This window comes from Caloenas nicobarica, chromosome 1 (genome assembly GCF_036013445.1).
Source record: "Caloenas nicobarica isolate bCalNic1 chromosome 1, bCalNic1.hap1, whole genome shotgun sequence".
In the NCBI taxonomy this organism is placed as follows: Eukaryota; Metazoa; Chordata; class Aves; order Columbiformes; family Columbidae; genus Caloenas; species Caloenas nicobarica.
The window spans coordinates 158,058,386-158,079,757 of record NC_088245.1 but is presented as its reverse complement, the minus strand read 5'-3'; the positions used below and the strand labels follow the sequence as shown (position 1 = coordinate 158,079,757).

General features: G+C 38.3%; 1 protein-coding gene across 4 annotated transcripts in view; it reads right to left on the bottom strand.

Moving 5' to 3' along the window:
- FGF14 (fibroblast growth factor 14) overlaps positions 1 to 21,372 on the bottom strand; it is a 412,364-nt gene that overhangs the window by 125,371 nt on the left and 265,621 nt on the right. The window contains exon 1 of one of the 4 annotated variants that reach the window (XM_065644046.1): positions 9,575 to 9,767. The exons of the other annotated variants lie outside the window; for them this stretch is intronic. Coding sequence (XP_065500118.1) covers positions 9,575 to 9,767 — 193 coding nt within the window. Of the gene's footprint in view, positions 1 to 9,574; positions 9,768 to 21,372 lie in introns of those variants that run through there. 4 annotated transcript variants of the gene reach the window in all.

Below are 21,372 nucleotides of genomic sequence, written 5' to 3'. Positions count from 1 at the left end.
TTTGCTCATTTTACACAGATGTTACAACAGACTACTTTTTATACAAAACATTACATATTAGTGTTACTAAGATTTCCAGAATCATGTGCATTACATCGAAAGATCTGATTTTAGGGTACTAACATCACAACCTCACAGTTGTTTAGCACATATAGGCTACTTAGACAACAGAATTGAATTTATACATTTACATTTACGAAAGGACTAAAATGCTAAATTTCTTACTTGCAAATTTGGAGACATCTGACTTTTAGAGCTGGAATTCAAAATTCGTCTCTCTTTTTCCTTAAATATTGCCACCAAAAAAATCATTACTGAGGGTCTGTGGAAGCAGGTCTCTCATTTGCTTTAGCAGAAGTCTGTGGACACAGGAACTAGAATGACAGTTATTTCTACTTTGTCAGAAAACTAAAATATAACTAGAAGCAATAATGATGTGGGATTTAGCAACCCAATGCCTGGAAGAGTTCAACCATAAACTAATCTCTGCACAAAACCAACTTCAGAGGGGAAAAAATAATAAGGCTAGTATAAAAAAGGTTCTCCAAATCGAGAGTGTTATTTTAAGCAAACCAAAACTATGCTAGTAAGGAGTTTTGACTATGCCTTTCATTTTTAAATATTTATTAAAAAAGCTATAAATCATCTGTGCACCAGACTCTTAGGAGCACGTGATAAACACAAAATTTGACTACTCAAGTGAAGCTATTTAGATGAAAAAATAACTTGCTTGGTTGTAAGAAGTGATGATAATGTATATTTTTCACTGTTAGTAATTTTCTAATGAGTTCCTTAGGAGGACCATACATATTTTCAAATCCCTAAAAATTGCACAATCTAATTTCAATAATATTTACTAGAAACAACAAAGGTTTGCATTTCTTCAGACTACCTACATCAGTGGGGATCAATCTCTCTCAATTTTTCAACCCCAGGAATAATTTTTTATTAAAATTTCTAAAGCATCCTATGTTATTTTGTATCTGGTTTTACTTCTTGGCATAGTCGTGATCCCAGATAAATCATAAGATAAAGAAAAGGAACTAATAGCAGGAGGAATCCGTTGGTAATTTTTTGTCTGTCTCTACACAAGAAAAGGGGAAGGCAGCCATACTTAGGTCTTCATCCTGTCATCATACCTCTACTTGCTTGAGGGCAATCACAGGTCACCTTACCAGAGCCTTGATAAGACAAGGCTTGCAGTGGACACAAGAGGAGCCTTGCTAAAATCCAAAAGGCTGTAGCGAAGCCATCCTGCCATGTCAGTCTCTTTCTAGTGTCACAGAAAGAGATTCCATAGTTGGTGGAATCTTATTTTCATTGGCTTAAATAACACAGTTCAAAATGCTATTGGGAATAAATATTACACCTTTCACGTGTATTTGTTCTGATTACAAAGAAGGAACTGTTCTGATTATACAGCAAGAAAAGTGAAAGAAGAAAATAGAGTAATGAAGTTTAAGAGTTCATTTATTTCATAGTCACTGGTGTATAGATTACAGTGGCAAATTTTTCAACTCATCAGAATTTCCTATGAAGCGATGCAAACCACTGATTAAGGCAGAGAAATTTAAGTTTCAGTTATACCTAAACTACATAGCTGAAAATGAGAGGAGCATCTGTTTAAGCTGGGGTATTCACAACGCATAAAGCAGTAAGAGTGCAAGCAACTAAACAGTCAGTAAATGTTGCAAGATTTTGAAAAAGTTATGAACTATAATCCAAGAACTACAGACTTTAGGTTGCAAGTGAGAGTGATTGGTGAAAAACCTTACTCATCACACTTATGAGCATACAAATTTGTTATAAAACCATTCTTAAAGACAAAACAAAGAAGAAACTAACATGGCTAAAAACCAAAACAAATGAAAACATAAATACCTGTTGTAATTATACTCCAGCAAACAGATCATTATTTATGAATTGCCAATAACTTTGCACACATTATTCTAATCACAAAAATTAAGTCTGCTGTTACATGAAAAACTCTGTTACAGCTTTGGACAGAAAATGTAAGTATCATACTGAAATAGACTTCTTTTTGGTGAAGTACTCACTGTTTCATTATAGAATATACTTTTTAAAGAAGAGCATTAACATAATATAGGCATTATAGGTATGTAATGTTTTAATATAAAAGGGTATATATAAACTATAAACTTAGTACTTATGATCAGAGAAGTCTCATGAAAATAGTTGCCTTTCAAAGACATCTTAAATTTGCACAACGGAAAATGCTACAATAAAAGCATAGCAATTTTAGTAAAAAAATGCCATCGTTCTAGTTTTATACACTGAGCATCTCTATAACACTCAAAGAGTGCAAATTCTCGTCAAAACCAAACTAGAAAGGCCTCTAATGCATTCCTACTGTAAGGGAGACCCTGGTACCATCTTCCACCTCTAGGCTCATAGTTGCACAGGAATCTCCACTGTAAAGAAACTTGCTGACCTTTTCTTAAGCCTGACATATCTGTTGTTTGCTGAGTGACTTTGAAATTCAGTAACAAAAATGCCTTGAGGCTTGTAAAGTCCCTTTTCATTAGGACATGAAATTCCACTCAGGTTTACCGGTACAATGGACCATTAAAAAATTGAGACTAATTTAAAAAATTATTCCTTCCTTTCTCTCATTTGCATTTAAAAAAAACCACCACTGGGAACAGTCTAGCAACCAAAACTAGATGACTTCTGGAGCCAGTCTTCACAGTACCAACGCAGGAGCAGCAGCAGCTACACTTAGTGTATCGGACACATCTTGGAGTTTGCAAAACGAAGCAGAAAAGGCAGGTGTTGCAATGGAAGTGATAGTTAATTAAGTAGGACTTTTTATCTTTTTAAAAATTAACTTCAACAGAGACAAAAAGACTGTGTGCTTGTGTTTCAGAATACTAAGGTATTCATATATGACATAAAATACTTGATTTAATATTTTAAACAAATGCTGAGTCCTATCATTTATTTATGATGATTACTGTCAATCAGCAGTCCAATCTTGCTTCAATATACAGCAGTTTCATAGCACAGTAATTCTAATGCCTTTCAAAAGTTCTACACCTGGATCAAGACCACAGATTTAATCAAATTGTTTAATTTAGTTACATCCTAGAGATTATACTTGATATCCTAGAGAAAGGATATACTTCATATTCCTATTTCAGTCCATTTTCTCTGCTTCATTTATGAAAATCTTATGAACAACCAATATCATGTTTATTAGCTTGTACTCATCATTTTATGAAACGGCACACAAAACAACCTGGAACCCTGGAAAACTTGAGGGAACAAGGTTTTTGTATTTTTTTTTAACATAGTCTATCTGTTTAAATTTTATATCAACCTTTTACTACTTACTTCTTTCCATCATATATTAGCTTTCTTTTGAAATAATGAAATTATCCGTCTCCTTTGGTTATATATTTATTTATTTACAGAAATGCAAACTTAAGTAATATCACCTATTTCAGGATATGCTGAAATCATCTACAGTTTGTAACACACAATCAGAACTTGAGAGTCCTGGAATCAATTCCTGCCTGTCTCTGGCTTGATCCAATTATATATTCCTAAATCCTGGCACTAAAAGCAGTGAGTTTCCTTCTTGGCACCAGGAAAGGGTACGTTTCCTCATTTCCAGTCCCATACAGAAATGTTATGGTCTAAAATGCAATGAAAGCGGTTGCTGATTTTAGATCACAATAGAGAAAATCAGAGCTTTAGTAATTTTCTCAGCATCTTCTACCATGGAATGTAGTATCATATATTCTCTCTGTTTGCACGCTACTCCTTGTATGGCAGAGCATAAGATCTGAATTAGCACTAAGAACTCTTAAGAGCAAAACCATACCAGTTCCAAAGGGTTTCAGAAAAAGATGATAGCACAGTAAGAATACATACCATTGAGATATATCATCCTTAGTATCACTAACTCTAATGCTTGCAAAAGGGAAAAAGAGCTCACATATGAGCAAGCAAGATGGGCTTCTGTTTACTCATTACGAAAAATGGGTATCCAATCTCTCAGTTTTGTGTATCTTCAAATTTCTAATTTATGCTTAGAGTCTAAATCAAGACTTTAACAGCAAAGTTTCCTGTAATATACATTTTGAGTGTTCTCTCTATATTAAAATTAATTACTGTTGTTTGTAAGCTACTGACTTGAAAATTCATTGTTCAAAATGAGTTTTAAGCACACATTTTTTGTTTAATTCAAATAAACAGACTGAAATGCCCTGAAAAAAATGACATCCAGTAATAGATCATATATTAATAGACACAATACTGTCTTTGAACAGAGCATAGACACTTGGCCTTGCCTATAACATTTCAATTGCTACAGCACCATGGATCAGAAACCACCTGTACTGAAATCTCCCTTAATATCTCTATTAACTATACTAGTTCTACAATGCGTTTAACAGATACAATAACTGATATATCCTACAAAAAAACCTCATTATATATGGACAAAAACTTCCTCAACTTTGGAGATCCAGCACGATCACTCAAGAAAGAAGAGTTCATTTGCTAATGAAGAGTTAAATCTCCAATTGTCAAGCGGAGGTAGTGAAAAGCAATATTTGTATATAAGAAAAGTGAAATTTGGGTTCCTCCAATTTCACGTGTCCTCCATATATGCAAACTTCCTGAGGCAAATCAATGCAAACCAATGCTTATCAGGAAGAAAGAACTGAACAAAAAAACCCCCAGACAACATAGCACTTTATAGACAAATCAAGCAAGGAATTCAAGCTAAAACAGCTGTGAAGCCTCCGAGAAATTTCAATAAATCTTAACTTGCAACCAGTACCAAACTTGGGTGTAGTTAAGTTTTTCTACTCACTTTACATTAAAATAAGAGATACTCTGAAATAACTTTAGTAGAGCACTACGTGTACGTTAAATGTCCAGTATTCTGTCACCCATATTTGAGATATTTCCAAAGATTAATAGTCCCTACAATTATGTTATCAATTTAAAGTTCTTTTTCCCCATTTCCTCTCAAAAACTTCTCATTCATAACTTGTAGAGCTACCAAGACCAGCTCAGAATAAGAGAATTACAGTCCAGCCATTACTACATTTCTTCTTAAAGACTCCCTTAGTAAGCATAGGGTCTACGTGAAATATTGAATGCAAGGAAAACTTGACACCGAGTCTAGCAAACCGCATATTTAAAAATTATTTTTAAGTATGCATAGAGTATTTTACCATGAGAAATAGCATACTAACACATTTTTAATTTGTGATGATCAGTTCTTTGAACAGATTAGCAGCAATGAAAGAAAAAAAATTGAATTTTTTTTATATATACTGTTAACACTGGGTTTGTAGTTCCAAAAGGGTTGGGGGTTAATCTATTTCATATGAAGAAAAGTACTGAAGAATAAGCAACATCAGTTCAACACCCAAAAAAGTAGTCTTGTATCTATATAATGCAGTAGCTGTGGGCTTTAGTGAACTGCCAAGAAGAATTAATTCTGAGGACAGTCACCCAGGAAAGCAAAGCTACAGGTTTTGGTCCACTGAAATTTTGAGGAAGCCCGGTTAGCTGAGGCTGGTGCTTACTGATTGGGATTCAATGGAGTTTCTTAAGTTTTGGGAAACAAGGCATGTACACCTGTGTGCACAGATCTCCATTTTGGTTCCACTTACATCATTCCATAAGTAGGAGAACTAAGAACTACTTACGGCACTATGTATATGGGGAATTAACTTACGTCTGAGATTATAGGCCACTCCCACGTCTGCCGCAAAACATTAGCTGATATACTGAGGAATTTTCAAAAAATGCTTTCTTTGGAGAATTAAATTACCTTTGTAGAGGCAAGAAAATCTAATCAGGGCATTTTCTGAACATGTTCCCTAGGTCTCTCTTTCTCATAAATTTTAATGTAGAAAATCAGAGACCAAGTCATTCCAAAATTCATACACTCTATGTATGAATTTTGAAGTCTTACTGTGGCATTAGCACATAGAAACAGTAAACATCACACTTGGTTTTTAATACATTTAAATGTTAAGTATTTTTCAGTAGAATACTCTCAAAGGACCTAATTAACCAAATGACGATTATTCAGATTAGCAAGGAAGCTAGATATGTAAATGGAAATATAGGTTAGGAAGTTTGAATTTGCACTAGTGACAAGCATACGTTTTTAATCTCTCTGCACTGTAGTTGCATGAGGTGAAGAACTGACATTTATTTTCTTCTTTTTATTGGGTAGCCCCAGGTTATATAAGGTTATTTCATAAAAAGATTCAAAACCTTGTCTGTCAATTGTCCCATTTGTGATTATATTAACATAAATTAAGCCATTATAACTGAACAACCTCTGTTCCAGGAGAGGATGATTCATATTGATTGATGTCTGGCATCAGTGTCAGGCAAGATCTTGGCTTTGTGGCTATTTGGAAATTAATGACAGTGATTTCTTCATCAGATGACAGGTAGAATAAAACAAAGATTAAATAAATTTGAAATATCATAATACTAAACAATATGAATCAAAGCTGTCTGGTAGATGAAAATGGTTTCATCCACTCAGTAGATTATCAAAAAAGTTTCCCACAGAAATCACTTTGCCAGTTTAATTCATTAATCAAAGTTTTAGAAAAGCTGGTTTAAATTACCATCGTGTCTTCCATTACAGACAATATATGAGCAAATACAAATACTACCCTTTACCCTGAGTGAACTCCTGGATGTATCTTTAATGTTGCCCTTCCTAAAATGTTAATCTCTCAAAACACACTTCTGTTGATATTTTAGTATGGCCCTAAAGGAAGGACCATGAACAGAAAATTAGTCAGAATGACAGAAAAAAATTATATTCACTTGAGGATACATATGATTTTAGCATGTTATGTATTTGCAGTAACTTCATTTTGCACAAATAAATCCCACTGAACAAGAACAGCACTAATAGGCATTTTTTAAGAACTGAAAAACAAAGAATATTTTTTAAAGTTTTCTAAAATTTTGGTAAGTGTTCATTCATTATGTATATCTATCTAATTCATATACACATGTATGTACAAGAGTAAATGTATATTTTTAATTTGAAAAGCAGCATCGCTAGTTTTTGCTGCCTCTCTGTTCCAAAGATGGGAAGACACTTATTTTTCATATGTAAGTACAAAGCAAAACTCTTCTTTATTCTATGAGAAATACAGTCCAGCTTTTACTGCTCTACATAAGGATTATTTTACAGATACTTCTACTCTTCCATTGAATTGTACAAAAATGCTATGGATGGTTTATCACATCTCGATGAGCTCATTTTTCACAATGTTCTCATGACACTCTGTATATCATTTACACAAGGTTTATTTGTCAAAATCCCATAGCACCTTCCTGACAAAAGATGTTTTGAAATGCATCCTATTTTGCTTGGCCAAGACTTATTTTAATGGGTTTGACAGTGTGATTTCAGTGAAGAATTCAGTGGTTGTTTAACTCATTTTAGGAAAACTAAAAAGAGACTCCGATAAATGTTCATTTTGTAACTCATATAAGGTACTTTTAAATAAAAAACTCTTATAAAATGTGTTTTTTCCAAATTATTATTAATTATAAATTACTCTGCATAAAATGTTTAGATAATGACTTCTGCTTTATTGCTTCTTTAGTTTTCCTCCTAAATAGCATGCAAATTTGAATCCACAGGTACTCCATATATCACTTTATGCATCATGAACATATACAGTAAAAGGCATGGCAGTATTTTTTTTCAGCAGAATATAAACTCAGGGGTCTGATGCTGACTTTATTAGTGAATATCCCTTGTTCTGATTTTTCTTCCTGAAATAATCTGTAACAGTGGTGTGGGTTACAGTTAAGTTATATTCTAATTGAGTTATTTTATTCAAGAATGTCACAAAGTGCCTTATGAAAAACAAATGAATTAAAAAGAATGAGTTCAGAAGTCTCTTTAAAGCCCTTTCCTACCTAAGAAAATATTTGGCATCTCAGTGCTGTGAGACTGTCATCTCCTCAAACCATAATATAGTTAAATACAGAGCTTTCCCCAAATAAGACTTCACAGGTGGTCAAGAACAATTGCTCAGTTACCAAATCCCCCTAAACTTGTTTTCATTAACAACTATCACACATATGAATGCACCGTCAGAAACCAGCTACTCTAGTCGTCTTCTTAAGCTCACATGCCGACTGCCTAAAAATAAACGACCATAGATTTTGCCACTGACATGTTCTCGCTCATCTTCCTTGTGTCACTGTACTATCTAAAAATGGCAAGATTTAGCTCGCATTAAGAATTACAAGAAATAATCCTTACAGTGATAAAAACGTAAAAATAAAATGGTATGGATTTTGTCAATTTATGTTATTTCAAGTACAAAGCATGGAGAAAAGCAGGAACGATCAATCAGGACAGATCACTGATGATGTTTCTTAAAATCATCTTCTGACCCAACCTAAAGAGGAGCTATAGTATACAACCAAGCTACAACACATGGTGGCATTCTCTAACGTAACAGAGGACAGCTTGTACTTTGCCATTGACTGGTAGGTATTAGCTACTTTTTGAGTGATACTTAACATTTTCACTGTTCACTATACAATCCTTTTGTTCTAGAACTACGTGTTTCCTGGGGACCAGTAGAAAGTAAGTCATCATCATTTCTGAACACTGTTGAATATTGAGTTAAATACCACAGAATTTAAAAAAAATAGAGAAGTCATTGCAATATCAGTTAACTCTTTTTATTTCTTGGGTTTTAATACAAAGCACTGATAAAATGCAATCACCATGATACTAGTTTTAGTCCTCTCTGTTGACTACTGACCATTGACCCCAAAGAAGAACTGCCTGCAAAACTTGCTGGTCTATATGAAGTGGTCCTGACACAGATGGGCAGGAGCAGGCAGACCTGTGACTGGGCACTCCCTGGGACACAGACCAGCACTCCCACAGTTGCCAGTCAATGCCATTACCTCTTACTTTGGTGACTGGGAAGTCACCGGGAAGCTGGGAGCAGGACCTGTGCACTACGGCCAGGCTACGCCTACCAAAGCCAAGCCGACGGCTCAAGAAGGGACTGGCGAAAGACGGTTCCCAGACACCAGACAATGAAAATGCTTTCCCACCGTGTGCCGTTTGTCCTTTAAACAAAAACACGGGAGAGATGGGGACACGTGGGGCGACGGGCAGGGCTCACTCCACGACATGCGGGCCGCCTCCCCAGAGGGGCTTCCTGCCCCGGAGCTCACCTGCTGTGACCGACACCTGAGCCCCTGGGCAGCTGGGACCCGCCGGCCGCGGCACCTCGGGCGGGGCGACGGCGCAGGCGGGCAGGCAGACAGCTGCCCGCGCAGCCGGCAAGACGGGGGTCCCAACCGAGGGGCCGCGGGGCTGCCGCGTCCCTCATCCCGCGGAGCCCATCGCCGGCTAACAGGGAGCCGGGAGCCACCCGCTGACAGGAGCGGGGGCGGCGTTTGGCGCCTCCCGCCGCGGCGGCGCCCGGCCCGGGAAGTTTCTGGCCACAGGTTGCCCCCTTCCCTCCCGCACCCCTGGGAACCCCCGCGGGCGGGCCCGGACACAGGGACGCACCTTGGCGCCGCAACCGCCGCTTCTTGAGCCCGAAGATGCGGACCTTGGAGAAAATGTCCACCAGGTTGCCGTTGCAGAGCCCGCGGTTCTTGCTGGGGCTGTTCCGCCTCCTGCTGGCCGAGGGCCGGTCCCAGTGCTGCTCCCTCGCCTGACGCTTCTGGCGGATCAAGCCGCTGGCGATGGCCGCTGCCATGGCTGCTCACCGGCTCGCCCACGCCGGCCGGCGCCGCGACGGACAGCGGAGAGGGCGGCGGCGGGGCGCTCAGCCCCGGCGGGGACCCATCCCCGGAGGCGCGGGCGAGCGGGAGCCTCCTCCGGCCCGAAGCGCGGCTGCAGCGGGACACCCCCGCCCTGCGCCCCGCGGGAGCTGCCGCCGCCGCGGGTCACCGCATGGGTGCCCCGCCGCCCGTCCCGCCCTGCCCCGGTGCAGGGGCACCTGCTCGGGCCGCGGGTGTCTGCGGGAGGGCTGGCGGCGCGGAGCGGAGCGAGCGGGACTCGGGGCAGAGCCGCGCTCGGTCGGGTCGGGTCGGGTCCCGCCGGCAGCGTCGCCTCCCTGGGCTGCCCCTCAGCCCCGCGCCGCCGCCCGCTCGCCCGCCGCTGCCATCGCCGCGGCCGGGGTGGCTACCGCCGCCTTTTGCAGGCTCCCGCCTGATGATTGCCAAGTGCTTTCAGAAATCAGCATCTGGAGAGAGCAATCTTCTTCTCCGGGGAGAGCTGTAATCACGGCTCTTCAGTCCCACCCCGCTCCAGCCTCCCCTACACACACACACGCATGCACACACACACACACACACACACACAGAGGCACGCACCGCTGGAGCTTTTTCTGTCCTCCCCAAGGCGAGGGGCGGCGAGGGGCGGCGAGGGTGCAGGGGGTGGAGGAGGGACGGCGGAAAGGCAGTAGAATAAAAGAAAAGGGGGCGAAGGGCGGAGGGAAGGGGTGTTGCCGATGCGGTTTTCTGGTTGGAACAAGCAGGTTCCCGGCCGATCGGCCGCCAGGTGCCTCTGCTCCCCGTTATCTTTCCGGATGGCTTCGTGCGGGGCTCCCTCCCTCTGGGGGAGGAGGGCGCGGTGCGCTGCCGGAGGGGCTCATGGCTCTCCCCACCTTCTGCCGTCCACCCCGGCACACCGAGCCACCCTCGCGCCCACCTTCTCGCCAGCTCCCTGGCACCGGCTCCCTGCCAGCGGGCGGTTCCCCCCGCCGCACCCAGCGGTGACACTGGTTCCTGTCCCCGTCCCCAGGACGGGGAAGCTGGAAACACACATATCAGGCTGAGGAGACCTTCCACCCAAAACAAGACACGTTCTTTGGGAGAAAATATTGTAGCACCAATAGACTTTTAGCTCGGAATGTGAACTGATTTCTGAGGTTTAAGAATACCAAAGGAAATCCATAGGGCTCTCACGAACAAGCTCCAGTAGGTAGATTTATTGACCACCAGTACTATGTAAAATTATTTCCTAATTTTTTTCTTCATATACGTCTTAGAGCACTTGAGCAAGCACCAGCCAAGCTTGTTAGACAGAGAATTCCTAAGGAGTCTCTGCCCCAAGGAGTTCACAATAAACTGCAGATAATAAATGGTACGTAAAATACGTCTCATTTCTTTCATCTTTTTCTGTTGGGTCTTCTCCCTTTTCAAATAAGGCTCAATGTTTTCCAGATTTACTTTCTGTCAGCCTAATGGTGAAACTTCCTGAAGTTATAACTAAACAGAGGAAAGCAGAAAAAGGAAACTAGCAGCAACACAGAAAAGAATGCTGAGTTATCCTATAAGGAGGGACAGATCTGCACACAGGGAAATATCATGTAATAAATTTATATTTACTGTTTTACAGTAAATTTACAGTATATGTATTTATACTGTTTTCAGAGTATTCTGATGTCTTATTAGATGGTTCTTCACAAAAACAGGCTTTGAAGTGTAAATATCCATCCAGAATAATTCACTGCTTTGCGATACAGAGCATCATAGGTAAGAATAGGTTCTTCTTTCAGCAGAGGCTTCAGCATCTCTAATACTGACCATTATTTCCCTAAATCCTTTAATCTACAACGGGCTATTTTTATACAGAGGGCAAAATGTATGGTAGGAACTCCCTTGTACAGGGATTTTGTATTAAATACTAGACCATCTAGGAGCAGAACGTGCACAATCGGATCTGGATAATACATTTTAATTCTATTTAAAAGTGTCTCTAAAGAGATTCAACTAAAACATTTGCCTTGGATTTTCTGTCTGGCAATTTTTTACAGAGAAGCAATTTCCTTACAGCAGTCACAATTACCTTAGCTAATGCAATTATACAGAGAGGGTTTATTTATTTATTTATTTAAATTTCACTGTAGTAGTTCTGCACACTGCTTCCCTTTTCCGTACTTCCCAGCAGCGGACAAGACAAGGTGTTGCCTTCCTTAACGTTTCTCAAGACAGAAGAGCTTCTCCAAATGCCGCCCCCGTGGGACCCCCCTGGCCCGGTCCCGGCCCCGGCCCCGGCCCCAGCCACCCTCGCCCAGGTTCCGCATGGGCCCCAGCCCGTCTCTGCCTTTAGTACCATGGACAGCGGCAGAGAGACCGGACTCACGTGTCCCTGGGGCATCCCCTGCGCCGGGGGAGCAGGAGGTTACAGGAGACAGCCCAAAGTGTCCTGCTCCACCTGGCTCCAAACAAAGGAATGAATGAGAGGGAGTAAAGTGAATCAAAGGCCAACCCTCCACTATCTTTGATTCTCTCAGAATTTACGAGTGGAACACATAGAGCTCTAACTTTTGCATGAGAAACTCTTCAAAAAGAGGTAGGTTCCACGTTTTCTTTTGCTGGTAGGACCTCTTTACATTATCCAGTGACACTATTCGCTATATACTATCTACTACTCTTGTTCCTTTTCCACAGTTTCCTTCAAATACTGGGCCTTTGCCAAAACACACTGACATTTCTCAATGGTATGATACTTGGGGTGATGGCAAAGAACGGAAAAAATGAAGTCGAAAATGGGCAGTATGGCTATAGACAAGAAAAAACGTGCTTCTTACTCCAGAGATCAAAAACAATAGCTCTCTACTTGCATCTTAGAAATGCAGAGCAGTTGTTTACAGCTTGAGGTTTTGCAAAGAAAACTCAAGAGAGCCATCTGCTGTCTTAACCTGTGATAAAACTTGTGCAATTCTAGTAAAAGTGAAGGTTTTGCTAACAGATGGAGTGTAGAAGTATGAACATATCTGCTACCTTAAAGACTAGTAACTGCATAAGTTTACACATTTAGGAAAAATGGAAATACCTTAGTTATAACATCTGCTGCTTTAAAATAGAATTTTATTTCTGGTTAACGAAACTCTGGATATGAAAACAACTGATTAAAAGCAAAAGAGTGGGTGAAGGGATTGATTCTTTTTTCCCCATCTGTTCATTTCTATATACTAATTTATCATGGATTTGGGGAGTTTTCTGAAGCAAAAATGGTTTTAGAACCTTTAAAATTACTTGCTTGAATGAATTTATTCACTCTGAGTGTGCTGAGGCATCGGAACAGGTTGCCCAAAGAAGTTATGCATGCCCCACTCCTGGGGAGTACTCAAGGCCAGGTTGGATGGGGTTTTGAGCAACCTGGTCTAATGGAAGGTGTCCCTGCCAGAGTAGGGGGGTTGGAACTAGGCGATCTTTAAAATCCTTCTAACCCAAACCCTTCTATGATAATTTTAGATTACAGCATTCAACAGATATAAAGTGTGCATAAAATACTTGCTTTATTATATTCTAGGGTATGAAACATGATTATTCCTTTTTGTTTTCTTTATTACTGAGGATCAAACCATATTTCATTTCATCTAATTCAAAATGTAAATTACAATGTGCTGTTGTTTTCAGGCAGCAAGTTAAATATTAAAATATACACAATTAATATTTGTGTGTATACGTGTACTACTGATACATTAAATGCTTTTGTATGAGCTTCCATTTGGAAAAATAAGATTCCATGCTTTATATTCTGTCCTAACCTAGATTCATAGGCTACAAAGTTTACAGAATCAGAAATGTCATTCTTATGGTTCAAGGGTTGTGGTTTCGCTTTTTTTTGTTTTTCACTTTTATGTTTTGCATTAGGTTAGCTAGACTTACGAGCTACAGCGTAATTTTTGGTCAATGCAAACAAGAAAACTCTACAGAGTTCTTCCTTTCATAAACCATTTCAATATAAACAAAAATGTCTTTCTGCAGGTATGTTCCCACATACACGCACTCCACCCACATTTTCTCCTCCTAGATATCCTGAAACCATTCCTCATATCAAAAAGAAACCAAACTAAACCAAAGAAAATCAAACCCTAAGAAAAATACCCTGAAGTCCTTACTAGCATAGATTTTCTAGAAGTGTAAAATGCCACATTATTACATTACTACTAAACATCTTATAGTTTCATGAGTTTTAGTAATGTTTTTATTGGACTTGCTTCCAACAGTAGGCACAGGCAGCTCACTTGTCCAGGTAAATAGAATATGATGCTGCAAAGTCAACCTATCTTATGTTTCAGAAATTATTAGTAAAGTATTGTGAATCTAGATGTTCTTCCAGACTCTAAAGAGTTGAAGATCATTCTGTGTTCCTGAAAAGGCTTTTTCTTTCCTTTTTTTTTTTTTTTGGAAAGATGGTGTATGCTTTAGTTGCAAACAAGATTAATACCTTACTCCTTAAACTTCCATTCAAACTGGAAAGGTTACTCTAGGCATAAAAGTACCAATTTAGGCATTACAATTGCATAAGAGTGCATCTGAACCATTGGTAAAATTTAATGTCATGCCAAGAAGAGACATCTCAGCCGTGAAAAAAAATTTTTTAATAAATTCTAATGGATTAATCCAATCAACTTTGCAGTATTTTTGATAAGACAGCAGACTGATTACCAGAGTGCTGTTTCCGGCTAATGATGTGATTCTGAACACTTGTTGGTATGGATCCAAAATTTACTGAAAGTTGCTGCTAATTTTGGTGGACCATAATGCAAGTGTCAGAATTCAATTTGCATACTAAGATCCCTTCACTCCCACATAATGGTACCATAAGAAAATATGATAAAGTTCTACAAATAGGATTATTCATATAACTACAAACTGATATGTGCACAGAGCGTACAATGTGTATGTATAGGGGAGAGGGTGGGTGTCAGGAAGCAACAGCAGCTTGCAGTTCCTGATTTTATTTTCTTGGGGAGCAAAGGTAGAACAAGAAATATACTTAATTACACGAACAAGATGAAAGAAATATGGTCTAGAGCTTACTCTGTAGATTGGTAGGTATGCATTTGTTTAAAATATTAACGATCTAGGAAAATGTTTGTCAACATAAAAGGTCATATTTGTCATGATGGTATCAGTATGAACATAATAAGTTATAGATAAGGAATCCCTTTCAGACAGTTTAAGTTCATTCCATGCTTATAATAAAACTAGTACAACTATGTGATGAGCTTTAAACAGTTTAAATTAGTTCAGTTTACATATTCTGGTATGTTAATCTGGGTATAATTCTCATAAGTTACTGTAACTTCTTAGAAGACAATGAACTGTGAAGCACTGCAATTTAAAATCCTTAATACCCTGAACACTTGATGCTAGGTGGTTAGACTTTTAAGAGTATAAGAACAAAGTTTCTTAAACATGCTAATATACTTGAGAGAATTTGAATATCTATGTTTTTACACTGTTTTATGTCAAAAGCACTCAGCTTTCAGTCTCAGCATTCACAAGGCACTCAAGGAGCCAAACTCATACCTATTAAAATTCACTGAATACATAGGAGGTCATATGTATACAACTGTTTAAACAGGCCAAGTGAATCCCTTTAAATAAGAGAGAAGAAAGCTTCCAGTATGTTGTTTAAAGGACCGCACATATTTTAGCCAGCTTCTTCACAGGCTTTGTATCCACACTACTAGAAAAACCGTTAAAATATAATTAATATACATGCTAGAATAAACTAATCCACCGTGCAAGTAAGTCCTACATTAGATGACTGATTACGCAGAGAACTGTGAAAACATAAATGCTAATATACATAACATCTAAGGAGGCAAGAATGACTATATTAGCTCAGAGCCAATGGATTTGCTACTGCAATATTTTTTCTGCACTGACCGGTGAGATTTCTTTCACACATCACCTGGCATATGTCAGGTATGTCTGCAACTTGAAGGACTGAATACCTCTATGCTGATAAGGATTCAATTTCATTTAGGGTACTGAAGAAAACTGTCTCGTAGATGACCAATATGATAGAACTAAATAGATATTCACTTATTCTTTAGAAATAATATAATTCTCAAATTGTGTGGTTTTACTTTTTCTTTTTGGTTTTGCTTTTTCTTTCCTACTTCTCTTAAATTTAGCACTGATTATACTGTAGTAATGAGTCTCACAAATAGTGCCGTGACAAGGAAAATGCCTGCTCTAATTACTTTGAGTTTCATTTTCAATTCCATTGGCTAACTCTTCATTCTTAACCGGGAAAAGTAAAATGAATGGAGATTCTTGTGCTATTTTTAACAATTGATCTTTCAGCAAGATGAGACGCACAATTACAGATCCCGACTATTAGCACATCTCCTGTGAAATCCTTCATGAGTCTTCCTAGTTCTCATTCTGTCTGTCCTCTTCTTCTGATACCACTTCTTTTGAGACTAGGTGAACAAAAGAAATGAGCTGGATCGACGTGAGAATCTGAACAGCACATAGATCGTATGAGGCTCTCCAGGATAGCTCACTCAGGCCCAAAACTTCTCTCCAACAAATCTCTTTTGAACAACATTTAACACCAATGACAAAAAAAGAAATAAGATTACTTTCAGGGAAAAATCTGTGAAAGTAATTAAAACCAAAATACATTGTGGTTTCTACAGTGACATACGTATATGAGTTTAACTTTAAATATTAAATAGTTCCCTTAAAGAGAGATTCTTAATTGCTAACAACAGAAATGCATTACCATTTATTTTGTTCCCACTGAACATAATAGCAGATAATCTGCCACCAGAGTGCTTCAAAAAAGGCTCCCATGACACCAGCCAGAACAGCGACTTTCATTAAAGAAAAACAAAAAAACTTCCACACAGATGCACAGAGCAGTTTAAGATTTAGAGACCTAAAAACAGCGTGGAAAGCTTCTTCATTAATTTCCTATACACACAGCTTAAAACAACATCTGTTGTGTTTCCTTATCTAGCCACAGCAGGAATTTCTTGTGTTTTGCCTGACTTCTGAAACATGCAACACATTGTGCTATTACTCTCCCAAGTAACTGAAAGTCCCTGTAATGTGAGTCTGCTTAATTTTGTTCTACAGAAACAAAAGGCATGCCGTTACTGAAAAATTTGGTGTCTACAGTGAACTTCCCCTTGAATCAGTACAACTATCAGAGAATGACAATGTGTCTGCTCTTATAACTGCCTGACAATACTGTCCTGTGAGCGTTTCCTGCTCCTAAACCAGCAAAAAAGCTAAGGAGATCACGATGAAACTACTCGCAGTCTCTTGATTTGAATAATCACAAATAAACACTGTACAAATGCTAGAAAAAAAACATGGCCTGTAAAGAAAGTAGCCATCAATAGCATACACATAGGGGAACATTCCTTTCATGGACTTTGTCCTACATCACAATAACAGTATTTATAGGCTAACTAGATGACCACATTCCAACTGATATCTTCATAGAGGAGTCAAATTCTTTTGTCTTTTTGCTGATGAAATAAATAATAGCAGTGTCTACTCACAACGCACCACATATACAAGCATAAAATACATGAATATGGAAAATTTTACACAAAAATTTTAGATATAGGGAGAGTATTTTTGTATGTATGAGAACTTAGGGCAATTGGTAAGGAGATATTTTTATTCAGATGCCTTGTCTGAATAGCATTTAAAAGTGAATAACTTAGACACTGAACCTGTATCTTCTGTCTTAAATTATTAGGAAACCCAAAATTCCATTCAAAGAATTTATATATATATATACACATATATATATACAAACCTATAAAACTGTATATCCCAAGCTTACTGACAGTATTTTTCTACAGTCCTCCAAATTACCAATTTTAAATCTTTACATAAGGGTTACTTTCTTTCTTCAGAACAGATATGAAAACATTTGATCATGTGAGAAAAAGAAAGAAAAAAGTGTTCTATTTCTAGGCTTTATGAACAAGACAGGTGTTGGATTTGGTTATCTCACAGAGACCCAGGAGAAAAAGCACATTATATCCATTACAATAAAATGCTGAACAGAAAGCGACAGGATGAGCTGAGGCATACGTATATTACCAGCTTGAGAAGCAGAAGGATGATTCCCCCCAAAATGCATTCAATAATCCTATAAGTAGAGAAAGTGGTTTTCACCACTGACAGGAAGGATTGGAACTGGCTGCCTGTGTACTTGTGTGCATACACACAAAATACCACTTCATGGTGGAAGAAAATGTGAAGGACGCTTCCTGGCAAATAAATTAGAAAAAAAAAAATATATATATATATACACTCACATATATATATTTTCTACTATCTAATCTGTAATTGGCAGTGTAATTAATTTGGGAAAAGAACTTTTTGATAGTTTTCTGTCTTTTTTTACAATTCTTGTACCAGTTATTTTCAAATAGTTTTTGTTTTGCAATATATTTGATACTATTTTGAAAACATCTGCAAGGAAAAAAAGCCCTGAAACCTAAAATCCTGTTCTTGTCTTATTCCAGGCATGAGGTAATAAAGTATTTCTCTGGATACTGCTAACTAGGAGAAGGTAAGTCTCTGACGGGAGAAAAAGTAGATGTAGAACAGCACTGGCTAATGCCGCATTGATCCATAGGGTAAGCCTTGATCTCCTCTGAGGTTTTACCCTTCATTCCTTCGGGGTTCAGACACAACTAATGTTTCCCAAAAAAGCCACAGGCTGTGTTTCCATCTTTCCAAACAAACAGAAAATTCAGTGCATTGTCTACTATTTCTATTCAATGGAGTAAATAAATGACAGATTTAGATCTTTGAGAACAAGCATGCCTTACTTTCTTTCTAGTTAATCTAGATATTCAGGAATATCTGACACGATAATGTAGGTTTTTTCCCCTTAATGTTTCTTTCACTCTGTGTTATTTTCCTTGACTGAAAGATTTTCTTTGTACTCACATACCATTGTTAAGCAATAGATGCGAACAAATATTATCTACTACAAAAAATACCAGGAGAATATTGATTAAAATATCTTTTTAGATACCAGGCTTTTTTCCTCCTCTCTTTGATAATCAGTCTACTTCAGTGCTAGTTTCAACATAAACAATGGTAGTTGCTATATCAAGCTGCATGTTTCCATTTTACTTCTTCCCAAATAGAAACATAAATTTCTTCTCTACTTCATTTATATGTTTAAGAAAAATCTAACAAAACCAGTACTGAATGCTTTGACCTAAAACCAACAACAACACAAAAAACAAAACTGAAAGAAACCACCACCACCAAAACCAAACAAAACCAAAACTAAAACCAAAAAAACCCCACTCAAATCCCAAAATCCAACTTATGCTTGCCTGTTTTTTTATTCGCATAGATTAGAACATCAAGACAGAGTTCATAGACTTTTACTATCTTTTTCTTAATTTTGATGATGTGACAGTTAGAATATAATGAATACTACAATTATTTTTAAGTCTTGAAAAACATACCGCAATGCTGCTCATGTTACTGTGCTGGCATTCCTGGTTATTAGTTCAAATATCATAGCACTTATTATTGGCAGTAACAGCATAAATACTCCTAAAGTAGTTACCTGATTTTACAACACAGTTTTGCAAACCTAAATTATGAAATATCTCACAATCAAGACTAATTTTATTGAAACCTTTAAGCAGTGTATTGCTCTAATGTGCAGTGCAATTATCTGATTTGCCAGCAGTGGACACTGTTACTCTAGTTATCCACAGAAATATTAACTGGGGAATAACTTGCAATACACACTGGTAAATTTTTATTTTATTACTTGCACTGCTGTAAGTATTTGGAGTTATTTGTACCATGTAACAGCTGAATAAAAATGGTATGGTAGGAGTATTTTTCAACATCTGTGTGATAGCAGATAGATTATCTCTTTCTTTAAAAAACAGATCTTTAAGAAAAATAAACACTGACTTATTCATATGGGATTGCCTTTTTTAACATAACCTTTTCAAGTCATCGAAGGTGTTCTGATATAAAAAATGATAATTTCTTCATTCCTTTTTTTCACAGAATGACAGTTCTCACAATAAATCTGTCTATCTTTTGCCTTGCTTCTTTATAATTGCTACATATAATGAAATGAGTAAGCTAAAAAATTCTAAACAGGATTTTTACTTCAGCAGCCTGTACCATTTGTTGAATAATAATAGTTCAAAATCTGCAAAGGACATGGTTGACCCACTGATACATTTACAGGCACTTTGAAGTTGTAGTGTAGATTTTTGACTAGGAAGAAAAAATATATATTTATCAGACCAATAAAGAGAGTTGCAAAAGGATTAGCTAGGAATCAGCCTAGCTAGTTGGAAGAGAGTTTCCATTCGTCTTAGGGACAGAAAGAAAATCTAAGCATTTAAGAAAAGCAACGCACAGGTTTAATCAGCAATCGCCTTCTAATCTCAGTATTCAAAGGACTCATTAAGCTCCCTCTAAAATTCCCGTCAGTCTAACACTATTATATAAATGCACTTTTCATGTAAGGGTATGTAGTATCTTAATAGCATAATGCTCATTGTCTGGCTAATGCAGCTGAAAACTTGCAAATAGGGCCTAAGAGTCTGTCACCTGTACGTGTAAACAGGACACCCCAAAAGTCTATGAGAGCCATCCTTTTTGTCATATGAAAAGTCAGCTGCAGACCCAGCCTAGGATTTCTCATTTTGCTTGTTTGTTTAGTTTGGTTTGGTTCGTTTTCCAGGTCCACCTCAATTAGTAAATTGCTATGATTTACCATGCAGTCTGGCCATGCAGAGCTGGCTAAGTCACACATGAAGCAAGGAGAGGGACATGCCTTTATCAGTGGTGGGATAGTCTCAGATCAGCCTCAGATGGTTGTGAAATTGCCTCCCAGAAAGCTGGGCAGCTCAGAAAGGTTGGTGTGAGGTCTAGCTTCGAGCTGGCTGCATTTCAATATTTGAGAACCTTGAGCATCCACTGGGTCAATGACTCTTTGTTCACAGACTCTTATTATCTAGATAAAAGTGACTTAGAAGCCATCAGGTAGCGCATGAATCCAGTCAAAACAGAACAGTTGCACTAGACTGCAGACTGTTGAAATCATCCTCTGGCCATATCAGCTCTTAAACACTCTCAGCCTTGAAAACAGGTCCCTTCCCAAAGCCCACTTTTCCCAAGCCATCCACCTTGAAATCAAACTTGCTGCTGGTGTACGAAGTCACTCTTCAGACTTAAGCCTTTGGGACTCTATTTACTATTAGAAGTCTCCAAGTATCCCTTGTACTGCCCTTCCGTGTCCAGATAAGCCTTCTGTTTAAAAAAATAAAATAAAATAAACATTTCTCACCATGTCTCAAAGCCTTTTTGACTTATTTCCAGCTTTGGTTTAAGCACTACAGAAACTTGCTTTAGCTACAGATGTAGAGAGGAAGAGCTAAATTAATACCAGGAAACGGCTTGATGAGTGGAAGCTTTTTTTGATGCAATCCAAACTGTGCTCTGTAAATAATAAGTGAATGGTTCCGGCTATGCTAGACTGATAAGGAAGAACAGAAGTCATTAGAAATGGAACATGCTGGC